This window comes from Delphinus delphis, chromosome 11 (genome assembly GCF_949987515.2).
Source record: "Delphinus delphis chromosome 11, mDelDel1.2, whole genome shotgun sequence".
NCBI lineage: Eukaryota > Metazoa > Chordata > Mammalia > Artiodactyla > Delphinidae > Delphinus > Delphinus delphis.
Window position 1 is genome coordinate 64,639,560 of NC_082693.1, and position 21,458 is coordinate 64,661,017.

The 21,458-nt window shown below is 35.9% G+C and overlaps 1 protein-coding gene and 1 pseudogene across 5 annotated transcripts in view; both read right to left on the reverse strand.

Annotated features, from left to right (window-relative positions):
- LIN7A (lin-7 homolog A, crumbs cell polarity complex component) overlaps nucleotides 1–21,458 on the reverse strand; it is a 399,161-nt gene that overhangs the window by 192,578 nt on the left and 185,125 nt on the right. For all 5 annotated transcript variants that reach the window (XM_060025314.1, XM_060025316.1, XM_060025318.1 and 2 more), the window contains 2 exons: nucleotides 9,962–10,033; nucleotides 7,457–7,666 (listed from right to left, as the gene is read on the reverse strand). In XM_060025314.1, coding sequence (XP_059881297.1) covers nucleotides 7,457–7,666; nucleotides 9,962–10,033 — 282 coding nt within the window. The remainder of the gene's footprint in view (nucleotides 1–7,456; nucleotides 7,667–9,961; nucleotides 10,034–21,458) is intronic.
- On the reverse strand, nucleotides 11,323–12,802 carry LOC132433258 (lupus La protein homolog pseudogene; annotated as a pseudogene).

The window sequence follows — 21,458 nt, forward strand, 5'->3', positions numbered from 1 at the left end:
AAACTAAATAGTCAAATACCCATTACTAGCAATCTAAATAGAGATTTAGGCCAGTCTGATCCCATGGGTGGGAATGCTTTCCGGCATATAGAGACCTGTACTTTAATACTTGTTAAATGTGAGTGTATTCTGGCATTGATACATTTTTGGTCAATTTCATCAGCACAACCTCAGGGTATGCTCAAAGCTCAAGTTGGTCTATTAACGTCTGAGAGCTAATGTACCTGGTGCCTGTTCCTGTAGGCTGAAATCGCAGGGCGGGAATGTAGCAGTTCTGGCCTGTGAGCTATGGTTACCTGCTCGGTTGGGATAGCACAATATTCTTCTATTCTGCTTTTTAAGTGAGAAGATCTATCATGAGCCAATTCAGAATGAAGGGGACTAGAACACTACCTGTTCAATGTTGCAAAATATACCGGATTATGTTGCCTTGTTTGTGCCATTCCTAAAGTGACTGGGTTAAGGCAACATCATCGTACTTGTCTTGGAGCCTTCACAATTGTGAGTGGAGTGTCACATGAAATTATTCAGAGAACAAAAATTTTCAGCACTTAACTGAAATTCCAGCTTGCACTCCTATTTAATTATAACCCAAACAATCTCGCACTCAGCTGCCCAGCAAGGTAAAGAATCTGGTAACAATTCCTTGGCAAAGAGAATCTGAGAATAGCTTTACTTGAGGCCTCCTAGCCTAGAACTCAGGGATGCTCATGCCAGGCCTCTACAGGGACCCAAAGGCTGAGGCTCTGCTTTGCCTTCCCCCTCTTTATGCCTGTATGGCTTCCCTCTAACAGCCGCGTGGACCCCCAAGAGTGAGTGTGGATCAGGGCTGTCACTGGCTGTTCAGGTCACACTCTGGCCCCGTGCTTTCTGTGCCTGACACAAGGTGGAGTGATGGGTTAGGCAGGGATGGAACCATCAAACACATTCATACCAAACTCTCTGCATCCCCTCAGGATTCTGAGCCGTTTGAATTCAAGTAAATGCCTCCTTTTCCAAAATGCTACTGTTTTTTAGGAATGGTTCTTAACTTTTTAAAGGTCAAAGCCCTTTATGAGAAACAGAAAAACAACAGACCCTCTCCCAACAAAAAATGCTTATGCAAACCTATAAAAGTTAAAAAAAAATTTAAAAAACCACTTGATCATTTCTATACCATACAGGAAAATACTCATCTTTTAAGGGCTAAGATATTTATTTACCCTTAAATTAGGATGAATAAGGCCAGACTGCCCAGGTTAGACTCTCCACTTCTGTCATTCAGTAGCTGTACAAACTTGGGCAAGTCATTTGATCTCGCTCTTCCTCAGCTTCCTCATTTGTAAAATAAGAGTGACAATAAGAGCACCTACCACAAAAGATCATTATGAGGAAATAATAAATTCAATATGTAAAGTGCTTACAATGGTGCCTGGAGTTAAACAAATATATATGGAGCTTTGACTAGATAGGTGCTGTTCTAAGACTGAAGGCAATGAACAAAAATTACTGCTGTCAATGGGGCATGTGTTTTTAATGTAGAGCTTAAATTTTCATAGAAATCTTATAGTGTATTTCATAGTAATTAAAAATATCTTATTATGTATATTTTCTCTTTGTTCAGATAATAGATAAGTAAGATTTAATACAGATTTCCCATCTGGGATGCTGTAGGTTCACAGAGCTCAGATCTAGACAGTTCTAATTTGTGTTTCATCCTCATTCCACACCTGATAGCCTTTCTGTATAAATAATTTGGGCTGTGAGGACTCACCCGTAACTTGGCATAGGTATTTATAAAATGGGAGAAAAGCCAGATTCCAGGAAAACAATTTATGCTGTCCCATCCCTCAAGTTTTACTCATTCATCTGTTATGCTTAAAAATCAATTAGCACTGTTCATACACTGTATCAACAGCTTTAGTTAGGATTAACTACTGGGCAAATTTAACTGCAATTTCCCTACCAATGATGCTCTAAAACAATGCCTGGATTTCAGGAGCTAATGAAGGTCTCTTTTGACTATGACATATTTTTAAAGTTCTTATGCTTTTATTTTATCTTTCTGCCCTGTGCCTTCCTGTCTCCACCTGTCCTCTCTCCCATCAGCACCAGGAGGATATCATATTTCAGGTTGATTCTTGTGGACTCTCTCCCTTTTAAAAAATTATTAGGGGGCTTCCCTGGTGGCGCAGTGGTTGGGAGTCCACCTGCTGTTGCAGGGGACGCGGGTTCGTGCCCCGGTCCGGGAGGATCCCACGTGCCGCGGAGCGGCTGGGCCCGTGAGCCATGGCCGCTGAGCCTGCGCGTCCGGAGCCTGTGCTGCGCAACGGGAGAGCCACAGCAGTGAGAGGCCCGCGTACCGCAAAAAAAAAAAAAAAAAAAAAAAAAAAAAAATTATTAGGAAATAATTATTGAGTCACAGGAAGTTAAAAAGAAATGTACAGGGAGGTCCTATGCACCCTTTACCCAGCTTCCCTAAATATTAACATCTTTTAAAACAACTGTATAATATTAAAACCAGGGCATTGACATAGGCTCAATCCACGGAGCTTATTCAGATTTCATTGGGATTTACTTTTTAAGTAACCAGTTATTACATTTGGTAAGCATCGGTTATGATCACAATAAAGGCTGAAATTCACTTCTTGTGTGTGTATTTGGTGTGGGCCTGTGTGTGCACATGTGTGTGTATCCATTTGTGTGTGTGTGTGTGTGTGTGTGAGAGAGAGAGAGAGAGAGAGAGAGAGAGAGAGAGAGAACAAACTCTGACCCTACCCTTTTCATGAGACTTTTGAGGAACAAATGGGAGAATTTTAGGTAAATACTGTTCATAAACTGTAAAATGCTAGATAAATAAAAAGCATTATATTGTAGTACATGTCTAATGCTCTGTTCAAGAAAAAATGTCTCATTAGTAGGGTACACAGAGAGTAGGTAGAGCCTACTTACCTGTATAAGGAGGTGTGTGTGTGTGTGTGTGTGTGTGTGTGTGTGTGTGTGTGTGTGTGTGTGTGTGTGTGTGTGTGTGTGTAGGGGTATTTAGGAGTCTCAGCAAAATCCCATCTGAAAACACAGTACACAGTTAGAAGGGACCTTGGGACCAACTGTTCCAGTCCTCTACATTGTACACATATTTTGAAATACTCTTGCTGGTTAGTCTTCTAATCTCTGATTAAAACTTCAAATGATGGGCACATACTGACTAATGATTCAGTCTTTCCCTATGTGTTTAAAGGTCCTTCCTTATAATAAGCTGTAATCTGCCTTCCCTGTGGCTTTTATCCACTGGTCTTGGTTCTACCATCTGCTGCCACACACAATGGAGGACAAGTGAAGGCAGCCGTCGTTCCCCTGAGTCTCTTCTCTACCCTGAACAAGGCAAGTCCTTCTTTCCGTACAAGACTGCTTGACTCTGGATGAGCTTCTTGTTCTCTCCAAGGATGCAGCCACGATCAAAGTACAGTGGGGTGTGAGCTGAACAGCATATTCAGAGCTGGACCAGTCTCCTCCTCTGTCTGTACATGATACTTGTATTAATGGCCCCTGTGATTACATTAACATCTTTTTGTGTTTTTCATTTTTCCCCTCAACTTGCTTCATTTTTCTCTTGAAATCAATTGAAATCCCCTGGGCTTTTTTTTTTTTTTTTCCCCTCAACTTGCTTCATTTTTCTCTTGAAATCAATTGAAATCCCCTGGGCTTTTTTTTTTTTTTAAAGTGTAAATTTGCCTTGTTATTTAGCCATTCCTTCCTGATTCTGCACATAGGTAGCTAGTTTTCTGGGCAAATGAGCAGGACTTCATGTAGATTCTTATTAAATTAGGCCTGTTGTACCATTCTATTGATATTTTTTGTATCCAGACTCAATCACTAAATGTATTTACTGACCCTGCTGGCTGCATGTTGGCTGTAACCTTTATATACAGCCCTTTAGGTCCTTCTCAAAATTGCTGATGAAACACTTTGGTATAAAAGGGCAAAAAGGAGATCATTAGAAAGCTATAAATTCTAACTATACCACTGTGACCTCCTGTTACCGTTAAATTTTAATTGAGCATTCAGCTCTAAGTTTTTACTGAGGATTGACCTAAGAAGTAGCCATGCACAAAAAGCCTCTGTGTTTTCTATAAAATTTTATTAGGCGATTCAATATCTCATTTGTAAAAATCCCACGGGAAATTTCTCCTGGAACTCAGGGACAGAAAAAAATCCCTACCAATGCTAGCTGAGCTGGTATAAGTTTCCTTCTGCTTTGATTTCTAAGAGGCTAAGAGAAAAAAAAAGTACTTGCTCTACTGCTGTATCTTTTCTTTATTTCTATTTATTGATTTTCTTCCCTTCTATCCCACTTCATTACCTAACATGCCATGTTAATAAATCCGTATTAACATATTTTACTTTTTATCAGATATCATGATATATCCTTTCTAAAAGCAGGTAGGGCATAAAAACGAACATGCATAATTAAGACATCTTTTCATGTGTCTTTTCAGACGTTTAAAGGTCCATGCAACAATTTCTTTACTTTTCAAGTAGGACACTAGGAAATTTTCCCCAGAGTACTTGTACTGAAGTAGTAAGGTTTGCTTCAGCCCTTCAAATCACTTCCTTCCAAAATTTGTTCTCAGTTTAGAATGGCATGTTCTGAAAATCTTCCATATTAATTTCCCCAAATGGTACTTTATTTTAAAGTGTAAATTTGATCATTTGCTAACATTTTCTCTTTTTGGCCCTTCCATTACAGATTTTTTTTTTTCATTAAATACTGCTATCTGCCTGGAATTATTTATCCTGAAAAGACTTGTGGATTCAATGTTAGGAGCCCAGGGTTGTTGCCTTGGATTAACTACTTTGTGTGACTATTGGAAACCCACTGGGTCATGAAATTTCTCATTTACAGAAGGAAAACTACCTTTTGATGAATATCTGATAAATATTAGTACTGTTAAAATGTATATAACTTACTTTTAAGTACTTTAAAATAGGTAGTTTATAATGTATAGTTTGATTATATAGATGTACAATGTTTTAAACTCCAAACTTAGAAGCTTAAAGCAGTCTAGGTGGTCAGCAAACATTATAGAGTGTTACCAAGGCAACATTCTAGAGGTTGGTCACTACAAAAGCATTTGTTATACCCATCTTGATGCTTTGTTTTATTAGCAACATATGTCAGAAATGGATTCCCACTGGCACAATTAGTGACTTATTCACTAGCATTATAAATGGAACTTAATGGACAAAATTAAAGGTTTTAAATATAAGTGGAATACTAGAGATTTTGGAGATGTCCCCCACCTTTGCATGACCAGGTTACAAAACTCTTAAGGAGGCCCACAGCCTGTACCGAAGGATCAGTGGCCTAAGTTGAACACTAAAGCTTCTTATTTCCAACTGTCAGTCTAGTAGAATTTCTGGTTGTTTGATGCTGAATATAAAGATAACAAAATCGTGGCTCTGGAACGTTGTTTCATCTGCCTCAAGTAAACCTTTTTTTCAAGGTAATGACTGGAATATCTGAATAGGCAGAGAACTAGGATATCATCAAACTTACGGAAGAGGCTGTATGAGTCTATTAATGCCTATTTGCTAGTAAATGTTTGCTAAAATATGACTATATGTGTAGCAGAATTTGCTTTAAAACTTATAGCTGGCAATAGCAATATCATAGGGGGACTGCTAACCCTTTTCAACATTCTGCAGTAACCACACTTACCTATCAAAGGTGTGTATAACCAAATTATCACAGGATAGCTCTCAACAGACATTTTGCCTCATTTTAATTTTCATCAGAGCCCTTCAAATTAGTCACTACTCCCCTTACTCAGATTAGAAAATTCAGGTTTAGGGGATATTAATCCATAAAAATATGGATATTGAGTGGTAGAGCCTGATGTGTCTGATTTCATTGCTCCAGCTGCTCCCGCAGACTCCCAGATAAAGTCACATGGTCATTGCAAGGAATGGATGAGTGGTTATGAAATGGCAGCAGCTGGGTTCTCTGCAAATGTATGGGTTAAACAAAGGCTCTTTAGCCCTTTTGACAGATAGCTTAAAGTCAACTCATATTAAATTGATTTGATATATATTTACTGTTCCTTTATATATATACACACTATTAATATAGTTTTGGTTCTTTTTTTGTACTTCTCATGTTTTAAAATCTATACTCTCTTTTGATCTACCCAATATATTCAGAGAAATTGTAATTTCATACACTGAGGCACAGATTACTCTGTGACATAATTGCATGACCTAGCTCTAGAGCCCTCTCCTAGAAAGCTTGACTATAAAATTATCAGTTGAAACATGCTTTGAAAAGTCATAGTTATCTAAAGGTCAATAAAAAGCTCATCTCAAAGCATTGTTCCATAGAAAAAAGTAAATGAAATGGTAATTTTAGAATTGGAATGCTTAAGGGAAATAAAATATTCATGGACTGATGATTCTGATGTACAGCAGGGATCAGTGGAGTTGAATGAATGATTTTGGGTCCTATAAAGCTACTAATCAGGCTAAAAAAAATGCAAGATAATAAATAGAAGAATTTACTCCATAGTTACCAACAAAATATCACATTCCAAATTCATTTATTTTGGATATTATGTCCTTAGCAGAAATCAATATGGTCACAAATAACCCAAATCTAATTTATTTTTTAAAATCTTAAGTTCTTAGAAGACAGATCCTAGGTGAACAGAAAAGTAAGCTTTGATATGTTCCTATCTATACTTCTGAAATTTATGCTTTTAGGTTAATTTTTTTATTTAAGTAGAAGTTATGGGGAAAAATTATTCATTTCACATGAAGCCATTTCATTAACAACTCGTTATTACATGTGGAGGTAATGGCAGCCAAAGAATATGAGGTTATGAAAAAAAAGTATGTTCTTAGTTTTAACTTCATGTGAAAACTAAAATAAATATGCTGAATAGATAATATAATCAAACTTTTCCAGGAAAGAGGATGATCTATTTTTGTTATACTCTAGCTGTATACCCGGCTTACAGAATTATCTGTGCATTAGCCTTTCCCATGTGTGTTATTATTATACATATTAAAATTATTCTTCCTCTTTAATGAAAATGAAAAATATATAGAGTGAGAAGTTTTAGCTTTATTTTTTAAATGTGTATATTTGCTTATAATAACTGAATAAAAGTGACTTGAAATTATGTTCTTTTAAATATTAATTCAATTATAGTATTATATGGGGGAAATTCTACTAGTTGGGATAATATCTTGGGATGATTTTCCCACTAGGTCCTACTTATCATCCCTGAATAAGACAAAATGAGACATCAAAACTATAAAATTGCTGCTTTTGTAGGCTTAATATCCATCAATGCTGAGGAAGCTGTTTGGACACAAAATTAAGATTTGTTCTAGGATTTCAGCATTGACTTTAGTAACAGCAGGGGAAAAACAAGAATGTGCTTAGAGAGAAAAACCTCTGATTATGTTATGAACGTACCACTCCATTCACTGATAGTAGCTGGTCTCCTCGCTTGAGGCCTCCGTGTCTTTCGGCCACCCCTCCAGGAATGATGCGAGAGATATAAATGGGGGAATTTTGCTCCTTTCCTCCCATCACATTAAAACCAAGGCCTTCATCCGTTTTTGGCAGCTCGACTACCCGAGGGTGGGAATGGCCTTCACTAGCTGCAAAAGCTGCAACTGTTGCCTGAAAGAAAAGATGGTCATTTGGTGATAAAAACGAGGGAAATAAGGCTCATCACATGACCTGCAGTGTGTAGATCTGGCAACTCCTCCTATTTTATAGCATTCTCCTGTGAAAGAAAGAACACGAAAGGGAGGGGGCTTTCTTCATTTAGATGTCCTTTATAATTCCTTTCTTTGGTAAAGCTCAGCCCAACTATTGATATTTCCACCTTTCTAGACCTTACCCATTATGATAAAAATTTCCCTTCCTCATAAACATCTTTCCCACTAACCTTGGTTAGATGCAAATCTTCCTATTCTTGGACTCCAAATAGCTTTGGTACATATAATACCTACATATGGTACATAAACTATAATTACTGTATATATTGTATATATGTTGACCATGGGCACCCGAAGGGCCGAGATCGTGGCTTCCACTTCTTTGTATGACACACGGTCTAACTTGGTGTTTGCGCATAAATGTATTCAATACACTGATGAGCACTTATATGTATATATACTGGTGAATACATCTAGAATTTTGCTATTGCCAAACCACTGGCTTAGAAAATTTAGTTTCTTTTTCTTTTTTAATTGAAAATGCCTAAAAGAAAAAAAAGCTAAAAGAAAATAATAGATTCAAACAGATTATAATTATTTCATATCAATATTCCATATTATTATGAGAGGTCCTCTTATCTGGCACAGGTTTTTTTCCCCTATATTTTACATTAATATTTCAACTACTGCAGTAACGTAGGCAAAATGAGCACTCCATGGTTTTATACCTAGATGTACAAAATATCATTTAATATGGATATAACTTTATTTTAAAATTCATATATATTAATTTAAAAAATAAGTTGAAGGAAACAACTTACCATTAGTTTTCACCCCCCTCCCCTCCATAGAGAAGATTTAAATAGTTTCTATCAAGAAAAGATTCTTCTGCCTGCTTCTTATTTTCCACCTCTGGTAAACTGCCTTAACCACAGTTGGTTGGATACCTACTATAAAGTGATTTACTCAACACTGTGAAAATATTGATTCCCAACGACTGTACATTCTTTTCCACACACAGCATTATCACATCAATTTAGCATTATGCTACTGTCTGCATTTACTGAAAGATAGTGAATGATATGGAAATAATGGCTTGCTTTCAGCTACATGCATTTGCTCATGCAAACCTTGCTGTCATGCATAGATTTTAATGGCTGACATGGATGCAATGCAGACAGCCCAGAAACAACCAGAAAATATTGTGCTATTGCAACATTATGCTGCTATCCTGCTGTTCTACATGAATAAGAAATGAGAATGGTAAAACACTACATAATTCACTTTCCCCTTAATTAAACCATGTAGGGATCATTTTTCTGTGTGTGTTCCACTTCAGTACAAGCAAAGCATGATGTATTGATAATAATACCCTCTTTTTGCCTGGGTTAAAAAAATCAAAAACCAAAAAAATCACAAATCTATAGTGTTCAGTTACAGAATGAAAACTGAAAAAATCAGGAGAGAAACCAAACAAGCGGTGATGTAACACAAAAGAATTAAATGGAAAATTCTGATTACTTTCAGCAGTTCTTATTTCTTACACATATTAGAAAGAGAAAAGCTTTTAAAAAGCAAATGTGTATCTATTATAACATTTCTGTACTTGTAAAGTAAGAACTGCATTAGTGATTTTAGTTTAAAACTATTATTTCCTATGGTCTGTTTCCCAGATAATTTCATGATCCTACTGCTGTAACATTTTCATTCGGAAGGTCTCTGCAATCTCTGGATTTGAGTTTTTCAAGAGCAAATGTGGTCACTACCAAAACAGGTAACAGACCTTCCCTTTAGGTCAACATCATATTCATTCAGCTACTCTGCTGAGTACATGGAAGAATTCTGCATCAGTGGGTATCAGGTGAGTTCTCGTCATGTCTAGCTTGAGTCAAACTTTTAGACTTGTACAAATCTTCATGCGTTGAGTAGGGAACAGGTTCTTTTGGATCAGAGGAATGTGTCAGAAAACCAAGAAGTATTTATACAATGAACCAGCAGATTTGCTTGTGCCAAATGAACATTCAGTGAGTTTAATGAAATCATTCTCCTTTCTTAAGCTACAGAAGCAGCAGAAACGTTCAATTTTCCATTAGGATTTTTACCTGGGAAGTAGTACTGGTTCTAGACTCTGGGCTGCCACTGATGTCTAAATTCTCTTACAGTGTACACACGAGAATACCTGAAACACACACGCGCACAATCAATTACTAGATCACTGGGGTTAAGTATATTTTTAAAGTTACTCAAGTCTTACCTTTGCTGTGGCCCTGGCACGGAATTCAGGACAGCCATTAACAGTTATCGTTTCATGCATATATTGATACACCTAAAATGTTCACATAAAAAAAGAACGTGTAAGAACATTAAGAATATCAATTCTTTCATTGCAGATAGGACAATAAGTTTTCAATGTAAGGCAGAAGTTCCCTATCACAAAGTGAAATAGCTTTGAATCAATTATCCTGATGATTTGGACCAAAAATCCCTCCAATTTTTTTTGGGGGGGGAGCGGGCAGGTGGTGGTTAGGGCAGAGAAGAGAGGGCAATCACTTTTATTCACTTTTTAATTTGGCTATCCATGTTTATCAAGTAATAAAACTTTTATATTTGGTTTTATAAAAACCACTGTTGGTAAAAATTTCTACCATTATTTATAGTTCTATCTCTCAAATACGTAATAAAAATAATGTATATAGTTATTTCTTGAATCTAGGTAACACTTTAAAAATAGTTTTCTAAGTTAATATTCCACAGAGCTGGGATTACAATATCTTTTCCTTGAATGTTGGAAGGTATGCAAGTTGGAATGTGTTACTGACACACATTCATAATTCATAACTATAGAGATTCAGGAGCAAAGACAAGCAAAGTAAGAGATTCTTGGAATTAGTAATACAGAACAACATATCAACTATGGGTTCATGTTAACATTTACATGAAATAGAAAAAATGGGGGGTAAAATCTGGACCCAGAATGATGTCATAGAAAGCATACAGGTTTTGCTGACTAACGAACCTACGTTTGAGCCTTATAATACCATTGGGGAACTATGAGGTCTTGGTTGAACTACTTTACCACTTTGATGCTCTTTTTGCCCATCTGAAAAATGGGTAAAGAATATTTATTTAGTATGGTTGTTTCTTTTTTTTTTTATGCAGTATACAGTTTATTACTTTGTACTAACACATTCTCATATTACAAAGGCAATTTAGTGGAAGAATGTTTCTTTTGATATTTGAATAATCTGAAAGAACACGAACAGAATTATACATAAAAGCATACTCGTTTGGATAACAACAACAACAACAAAAAGACAAGTTAAGCAACAAAAAAATTTTCCTTTCTTACAGGTAGACATTGAAGTGGACCTAATTCGGTTTTCTGTTTAAAGCCTCCAAAGACAAAAGCAGCTTAAAATCAAATTAAAATGAATAAAAAGTGTTTACTAAATTACTGGTCTTTGGCACCATTTTCTGTTTTCTGTTGTATTGTTTTTTTTTTTTTTTGCGGTACGCGGGCCTCTAACTGTTGCGGCCTCTCCCGTCGCGGAGCACAGGCTCCAGACGCGCAGGCTCAGCGGCCATGGCTCACGGGCCCAGCCGCTCTGCGGCATGTGGGATCTTCCCAGACCAGGACACGAACCCGTGACCCCTGCATCAGCAGACAGACTCTCAACCACTGCGCCACCAGGGAAGCCCTGTTTTCTGTTGTTTAGATGAAGGTTCTTTGTCTGTTTCTTCTCTTGCTCTTTTTACTGGTCTAGATGCACCATTTTCATCATGTTCATCATCACTATCAAATTTAGTTTTCTTGCCCTGAAACTGTACTTTTCCTTTAGCAGACCCAATCTGGGCAGCTTTATTTCCCTTTCCTTTTCCTTTAAACCTGCGACCTTTTGACTCTATTTGTTTAGGGATTCTTGTTGATCTTCTACTATTTTTTTCAATGCTTCTTTTTCCACATCTCTCTAGAACTTCCCAGGTGACCTCTTTGTTCCTTAATTGTAGGTTACCATTATTTGCGTCTTTTGCTTTCCATAGCTTTTTCTTTAAACAGAATTATTTCCTCTTTGGCTCCTCTGACAAAGTCCATCCATTTTATTTCACCATGATTTGAGAAAAGGACATGCAAATCTTCTCTACACATCTGATCATCTAAGTCCCCCGAGAATTTCAGGAAGCAGCCAATCTTTTCTTCTAGAGATTTCATTTCAGCATTTTCTGCTAACTTTTGTTTTTCTTCTTGCTCGTGTTTAGCTCATAATTTAGCTTCTATTTTATTTTGCTTTCTTCATTTTTCTCTGTAAAGTAGTCGTCCTTGAAAAGTATTAGCAGGTCTTTGGGTCTTTGTACTTCTGGCCAGGGGTCTCAACAAACTTCTTAGCAGATTCAATGGTATCAAATACAGCAAATATTGATCCCTTAAATACTTTGTGCAATGTTCTTCTCATCTTAATATTTAGTACCTGACCTTTATCTTCCAACCATTCTTTTATGTCATCAAGGGTTGCATCAATTGGGAAGCCTTTAATATAAACAGATCTGTTTTTTACATCAGCTTTATACTCATCAGTCACTTCAGGGAAGGGTTTGCTTGGAGATCTTCTAATTTTAGTTTATCTTCACTTATTTCCGTGAGTTCTGCTTCACTTATTTGCATGAGTTCTGCCTTTGATTTGCTCAATGCTTCTACTATTACATTAAAGTCTGTTGTTAGATGGTTTAACCTATTAAATTTTATCATTATCTCCAAAGGTACCCAGCCTTCACCCAGTTTGATCTGTTCCTTTAAAAATGTGGCACGTGGAAAATTGAAGTCACCAAAATAATGCTCGATTTGATGACAGATTTTGGCCTCCAGAGCAGCCATTTTTTCATTATCACCATTTTCTGCCATTCTGGCTATCTTAAAGTTCCCGGTCCCACAGAGACGCGCCACAGGGTCACTAACAGCGACCGCAACATCTCCCCTCCCCAGCACCGCCAGCTTGCCCAATGCACCTCAAGAAGATGGGGGTTGTCCCGGCCAGTATGGTTATTTTTCTTTGAAAGAATACTTTCAAAACGCCATCCACAGCAGGTACTCCTTAGACAGCAGGTATTATTACTAATTATGATTCTAGACACAACTATACAAATTGTTGAAACATAACAGAAAAACTGTCTTTCCTTTAAACTACCAGGGATGGGGGGGGTTAGGAAATCAGTAGTAAAATAAATTGCTCAATTTTAAATAAACTGAAGTATAGAGGATGACTTTTAAAGGATAGTTTGAAGAAGATATTTTGAAAAAATAACACGATTAAATATGCTTGATTATATGCTCATTTTGAAGATTTAAATAATAAATTTGTAAATATCTATTGCATAAGGCACAGGGGTGAAAGTCCATTTGGTATTATGCTGGAGTATTTTTCAGGAGTGACCCATTAGCTACATCAGTGAAAGATGAAACAGGAAAATTTTAATTGAAGATTTTTTCCTTTCTATTGATCTTATTTTATATTCTTAAGTCAGAAATTATTACGGTGAATTCAAAATGTGATTAATTCATCCATTCAACAACCATTCATTGAATGTCTGGGACTGATTTCCCAACATTTTTTATTGGCTCATGTCTCAAATATATTTGGTTGAATCTCCACTAACGCTGATTCATCTTTCCCAGGTAGCATATTTAGGAGGAGAAAGACAAAGTGGTCTGGAGTAGAAAGGTAGGAGCACTACTGAGGATCCACCTTTAATCCTTATGTTTCCACTAAATAACTGGGGTATTCAGTTTCTGTGGGAAATCTGAACAGGAAGAGAGAAGTTTCCAGAAGACCATTTTGTGGAACTGGGACCTGTTCATGCAAATTCTTTAGGTTACCAAAATAACTGCTAAACATGTTTCCATGTTATTTCCTTGAAAGTGTATCGTTTTGTTTCACAGAAATGGTCCTTCCACAAATAAATGCCACTTACTTGCTCTTACAGCCCATTTAAGAGGATTTTCTCCAGCCTGTTTGCCTGTTTCTCTTGTTAATAAACTCTCTCAAATCTGACCCGTTTGCTCCATCCTAACTTATTTATTATCTGTTGCTCGAAGCACGGAATTAGTGTCTTAATTGGGTCTCTCTATCACCAAAACACTATAGACTTTAGTTATCAACATCAAGTACCTACCTGACCATACTGCTGCTGTGCTCTTGGCTGTCTGCTGCCCTTACAGTAAAGGTTGCAAAGTCAAATTCTTACAAAAGTCAAGCTAGTGAAAATAATGCAGAGCACAGCCTCCTCTTTCGTCTTGTTTTCCTACTTCCTTTTCTCCTCCCTGAGCATTACCCAAACATATCGTACCCTCTTAGTTGCCCAGGCTTTTGCACATGCTGTATGTTCTGTTTGGAATGCCCTTCCATCAGGAAGACTCTTATTTATCTAAGTTTAACACAATCATTAAAGGCTTAATTCAAATATTGTCTTCTCTGTTAAACATTCTCTACCTTCCCCAAGCAGAGTAAATTTCTCCCTCCTTGGCTCCTGGCCAACTGAGTTTGTCTGGAGTCATTGCGGTCATCTTTTCCGGAGGAGTGACGTGTTTGTTTGCATTCAAGGATGTTTATGAGGACAATCACGTAGCAAATAATTGGGGGAGGAGGAATGGTTGTCATCAATTGATTAAGAGAAAAACTACTTTTTTTTAACCAAGGAGGTGAAAGGCCTGTACACTGAAAACTAATAAGATGTCGATGAAAGAAATTGAAGACACAAATAAATGAAAAGATATTCTGTACTCATGGACTGGAAGAATTAATATTGTTAAAATGATCATGTCACCTAGAACAATCTACAGATTCAATGCAATTCTTAACAAAATTCCAACGGCATATTTCACAGAAATAGAACACAATCCTAAAATTTATATGGAACCACAAAAGACCTGAATAGACAAAGCAATCTTGAAAAAGGAGAACAAAGCTGGAGGCATCACACTGCTTGTTTTCCAACTATATTACAAAGCTGTAGTAATCAAAACCGTATGATATTGGTATAAAAACAGACACATAGATCAATAGGACAGAATCGAGAGCCCAAAAATAAACCCATACATGTATGGTTAATTAACTTATGACAAAGGAAGCAAGAATACACAATAGGGAAAGGACAGTCTCTCCAATAAATGGTGTTGAGAAAACTGGACAGCCACATGCAAAAGAATTAAACTAAACTATTATCTTGGACCATACACAAAAATTAATTCAAAATGGATTAAACACTTGAATGTTAGACCTGAAACCATAAAACTCCTAGAAGAACACATAGGTGGTAGATCCTTGATATCAATCTTAAAGATTATTTTTTGGATCTGACTCTAAAAGCAAAGACAACAAAAGCAAAAATAAACAAATGGGTCTACATCAAGTTAAAAAGCTTCTACACAGCAAGGGAAATCATCAACAAAATGAAAAAGCGACCTACTCAATGGGCGAAAACATTTGCAAATCATATATGTGATAAGAGGTTAATATCCAAAATATATGAAAAACTCATCCAACAGCAAAAACAAAAATGAAACAATCCAATATAAAAATGGGTAGAGGATCTGAATATTTTTCCAGAGAAGACATACAGATGGCCAAGAGGCACATGAAAATATGCTCAACATCACTAACCATCACGGGATGCAAATCAAAACCATAATGAGATATCACCTCATACCTGTCCGAATGGCTATTACCAAAAAGACAAGAAATAAGTGTTGGAGAGGATGTGGAGAAAAGGAAACCCTCATGTACTGTTGGTGCCGTTGTAAATTAGTGCACCACTATGGAAAGCATTATGGAGGTTCCTCAAAAAATTAAAAATAGAACTACCATATGATCCAGTAATTTCACTTCTGGGTATTTATCCAAAGAAAATGAAAACACTAATTTGAAAAGATATATGCACACCCATGTTCACTGCAGCATTATTTAGGGGAGCCAAGGTATGGAAACAACCTAAGTGGACATCAGTGGATAAATAGATAAAGAAGATATGGTATATACATGCAATGGTATACTAGTCAGCCAAAAAAAAATAAAGAGTAAAATCTTGTTACTCATAACAATGTAGATGGATCTTGGAGGCATTACGCGAAGTGAAATAAGTCAGACAGAGAAAGATAAATACCACATGATCTCACTTATATGTGGAATCTAAAAAAAACAAAACAAACAAACAAATAAAACCAAGCTCATAGATACAGAAAATGGATTGGTGGTTGCCAGAGAGGGGAGTTGGGAGTGGGCAAAAAGGTACAAACTTCAGTTACAAAATAAGTCATGGGAATACAGTGGACAGCATGGTGACTACAGTTAATAATACTGTATTGCATATTTGAAAGTTACTAAGAGAGTAAATCATAAAAGTTCTAATCACAAGGAAAAAAAATTGTAACTATTCATGGTTATAGATTTAAACTAGACTTACTGTAGTGATTATTTCACAAGGTATACAAATATTAAATTGCTATGTTGTACATCTGAAACTAACATATGTCAATTATACTTCAATAAAAAATAAAAATGAGGAAAACTGAAGCACAGAAGAAAAACTAATTTTGTAAGAGCCTGAGATAAAGCAAATACAAATTAAGAATAATTATCCTTAACACCCCAATTTGAACTGTGAACTTAAAAACGTGCTATGCAAGAAGTAGTACTATATATAGATAATTGCACAGGCTCTGGAGATGACTTGGAAACAAACCCTGGGCCACTTATTAATTGTATGATTTTTGTCAGTTACTTCATTTCTCTGGGGCTCAATTTTTGCATTTGAAAAATGTGCTTAAGGCATCAATTAACTTCTAGGTCTGTTGTGAAGATTCAATAAGATAAGAACAGTTTGTAGGATGTAGTAAGTGCATAAAAAATTAGTTATTATCATTACTATTATCATTATTATTTAATGTTTCCCAATGTATTTGACCCTGGGATCTTTGAGGAAGAATCCTCTAGGACTAGGAGTCTATGAACACTTTTAGAAAGAACTGATCAAAGACTGTAGTTCTCAACTAGGGGAATTTTGCCCCCTCCTCCAGGAGACACTGGGCAATGTCTGGAGACATTTTGGGTTGTCACAAATGGGGAGAGGGATGGTGCTGATGGCATCTAGTAGTCGACATGCCCAGTAGCCGGGATGCTGCTAAACACCCTACAATGCTCAAGGCAGCTCCCCACAATAATGAATTATCTGCCAAAATGTCAATGATGCTGAGATTGTAAAACCCTGAACTAATGAATCAAGCTATATATTTTCTTTTGATGTGTAATAATTAGTGAGCTATAAAACAACACTTGTATCGCACTGAGAGAAGGGTCTCGTAAATGTTCAGTAAATAATTTTTGGAGTCAAATATGATTCTGGTGCACATTTAACAAGGACTTGCTGTAGGCCAAGAGTAGTGCTAAGCGTTTTATATTTATGAGTTCATTTAATTCTCACAACTTGTGATTCAGGCATTCTACACACAAGAAAACAGCCATGGAGATGATAACAAAACCACAACTGCACAGCTAGTTAGTGGCCAATTTGGTACAGAAATTGATATCCAGTTGCCTCCCAAATGTTTCCTCTTTTAACCACATCAGGTTTTCTTATATTGAGACAACATCGGACCACTACTATTTTGGCAGCATGTGTTGAAACAGATGTGCAGATGTCACAAGTACTTATATTTTGCATAAAAGTTTCTGGGTTTTATATGGTGTCTACCACCTATACAAGTGGTGGCTGCCAATCAACAATACGATTCTGAAACCAACAAATGCACCAACTCCAAATGAAAGTGAAATAGCATTTCAATCCTCTTTTCTGGTTATAACATACTAAGATTAAGTGAAATAAATCCAGTGTTATCGTCAGTCTTTTTTCCTATAAAATACAATAGATTCTGATACTTGGTTTTCAAAAGTGAGCTAAAAAGGTCATGGTCTAGTTATAGAGTCAAGTCAAAACTTGGAGATATTAATTCTACTTCCATTAGCTATGTCATCTTAGGAACGTTTCTTAGCTTTTTACTTCCTAAGAGGCAAAACCTATCCCTGCCTATCTTACTTTTCAAGGACAATTGTAAAAGTATAAAATTTTGAAGAAAGGTGTTATGGAAAGCTAAAGTATTTCCCAGATACCCTGATAAAGTTTCTGAAGGGAAAACAGAAAATGGTTGTATGAGCTTCTTCAAGGGACAGTGCATGGGGCTTATGGTCCTCTGAATCTTTTGGGTCCCCAAATGTCTGGCAACCTTACCTACAGCATTTCTAAGCACATTCTATTGGATATTATGGGTTTAATTCCTAGTGAAAGTCAAATAATTTATAAAAACTCTTGTATAGAGTTTTAGTTTACATCTTAGTCAATAATTTCCTAACCTTGAATAAATCCCACAAATTCAATAGCATTTTGTATATTTAGAAGCTATTCTAAGCTATTGAAAATTTACAAATACAGATCAATTCAATAAAGGCAGTGGAATTGTGGTGAGTTGGTTCAAAAAGATCCATTTATTCATTCATTCAACTAATATTTACTTACAAGCTATTCTAGTCAGTAGGTTAGGCACCTGGGCCAAAATATGAAAAAAAATATATTGGCTGTTTCTAAAACTTTGAATTAGTGTTAATGTTCATTATAGAAGGAGTGTTTTAAAATATTTTAAGTGAATAGTTTAAATTTTACTTTTCTTTATATTAAAAAGCAGATAGCCTATCTTTTCTGGATGGAAAGTTTGTCACTGGGAGAATATCAAGTACAAATGTCATAAAAGCTTCTCTTGTGGACCAAATTTACAACAGAATTCCCAGTTAGAGTTAAAACAAACAGCTAAAATTCAAATGCAAGAGGATTCTTGCTTCTTAGCTCTCATTTATCATAGACTATGTAGACAATATCACAATATAAACTTTACACTGAATCATTCTTCTTGATCTTGAAAACCCTGATTGGTACAGAGATGTAGGAAAGGGATGACAAATCTATATCATCAGTTTCTTGCCCTTTACTCCTTTTCTATGTGACTTTAAGGGGCCTACTATCTGTGCACCTTAGTTTTCTACTATGTAAAATGCTACCTTCAAGAGTCAGCCAAAGAAGACAAAGTATGTGGCTTCATGAACCATAACCTGTTATTCTTATACTTTTATTATAATAGCTGCTATATTTCTATTATTACTATTATATGCGTGTCTGAGATTTGATTGGAACAATGCCTTTAGAATTTAGCTGCTTGGTGAGAAGTGTGGAAAAAACTTTGAGTTCAAAACTAGATTCTGATTGTTCTGTCTTCCGCTCTTGCAGATAGCTGTGTTGACTCTTGTATTTTGATGTTATTTAAAGTCGCTGCGTGAGGCAAACACTACTTAGGCTCACCTTACCCCACCCCCATTTTCCACTCCCTCCTCCCAGCACTGCCTGGTCACATGACCCAGTTCTGTCCAGCGAGAATTCAACTGGAAGTAGATGAGAGGCTTCTATGAAAGTGTTGCTGTTTTGGTATAAACACTGTCTGTTTCCCCACCTCTATTTCTCATCCTGATTGTGGATAGTATCAGCTGTAGTAGCAACCTGTAACTGCAAGAGAAAGGCCAGGGAAACACATAGACATCAGCTCTGATCACTTGGAGCTCCTGAATCCCTGTGAGCAGCTGCCTACTCTCAACTAATTGTAATGAAGAAAAACAGTCTATTTGTTTCAGCCACTGAAGTTGGATTTTCTGCTACTTTCAGCCAAGAGAATTCCTCATTGCTACATTACTCAAGTAAATGTTATACAGAACTATGCTATATTTAGAGCCTGTTTTCTTCTAGCCTCTTCCAATTCCAAAAGTTACAATTTTTTCATTAGAAGTCAAAGCAAATTTGTTAATATGAGGGTTTAGAAACTAAGAGAGGATAGACTAAAGTCACAGTAAAAAAAAGATGCAGAAACTAACTCTTGGAAAAACACTGTTAGGAATATGAAAAGACAAGCTGACTAAGAGGAAATATTTGCAAAACACATAGCTGATGATGGCCTTCTATCCAGAATATAGAAAGAGTTTTCAAAAGTCAATAACAAGAAAACAACCCAATTAAAAATTGGGTAAAGTATCTGAACAGGCATGTCATCAAGAAAGGTGTATGGGTGGCAAATATGAAAAGATAATCAACATCATTAGTTGCTGGGAAATTCAAATTAAAATCATAATTAGACACATGTACACGCTTATTAGAATATCTAGATTTTTAAAAATCCCGACAATACCTAGTATGTGGAAGAATGTTGAACCTCAAAACTCTTGTGGTAATAGAAAATGGCACATCCACTTGAGAAAACAAATTAATAGTCTTCCACAGATTTAAACCTAAACTTGTAAGATTCACTTATCTACATTTAGCTATTTATCCAAGATAAATAAAAAATGTATATTCATACAAAAATTAGATACAAGCACACTTTATTCATAATCACCACAAACTGGAAAAAACTCAATAGGCTTCAACTGTGGATGAATATCAAATGGAAGCACATCCATACAATGGAATACTGCTAGGCAATGAAAAGGAACAAACTACTCATACATGCATCAACGTGGATGAATTTCAAATGCACGTTGCTAAGTGAAAGAAGCCAGACTCTATAGATGTCATTTACATGATACTCAGGAAAAGGCAAAATAATAAGGACAGAAAACAGATCAAAGGTTGTCAGAAGCTGGGGGTGGGATGAATTGACCTCCAGGTATGAGAAAATCTGCGGAGTGTTGGAACTGTTCGAATATCTTGATAAAGGTTATGGTTAACATGATTGTATGGGATTACTAAAATTCTGAAACTGTACATTGACAAGGGGAAATATTACTCGATGGCAATTATACTTCAATAAACCTGACTTTTAAAAAAGCAGAAAATATTTCTTAAGAGATGAAAATATTCAGAAACTTAATTGTTATTTTGGAAACCTAAAATAAAGACCTTAAAACACAAAAAACCTACAGATATTTAAGAAAGTATTTAATATAATAAAAAGATAACATTAGCCCCCATTCCTCAAAGTTTATCAGTGTGGAAAGCAACATATACTTTAACGGATGGTAATATCTCTTTCAAAGTGTCTTATTATAGATGGGCTAGCTACTAAAATGTCAATAGAATTATAATCAAGATTAAATAAACTTCTCTATATCAATGACTGGAAAAAAGAAATAAATTTTTCAGCAACATTGTGAAAAATGAAAATGGCATTAAACCAAGTTACCTCAAGAGGGAAAATAGTAGAAAGACATATGATCAGATTAGAGAAAATGAATGAGAAAGTCTAAATGAGAAAATTACATGGTCCAAATCCTACCACATTATAATATTAATCAAAGCTTCTTATATGTAGGTTTTTATTAAAAAGCAAGCAAGAATGTACTTTTTTAATAAGAAAAAAAGCAATGTAAGTATTAAGACTGATATTTATATCTATAGCTATCTATAATTTTTTTAATGGATTCCTTGATTTTTCAGATTTGGAAACTGAGATAAGAGTTGAATAAAGTTATTTGATGTAGACTTTGATTTTAAAATACTTAAATATTTTCATAACACTAAAAGTGAAGACTGAGCCCCCTCATGTCCTTATATAATTAGAGGCCACCTGGGTAGTTGGACAACATTCACAATATTAAGCCACAGTGTATTTATAATAAAAACTTGGCAGTTTTTCTGAAAGCAAATTTTAGGCCAAGGGAGGTATCTAAAATAAA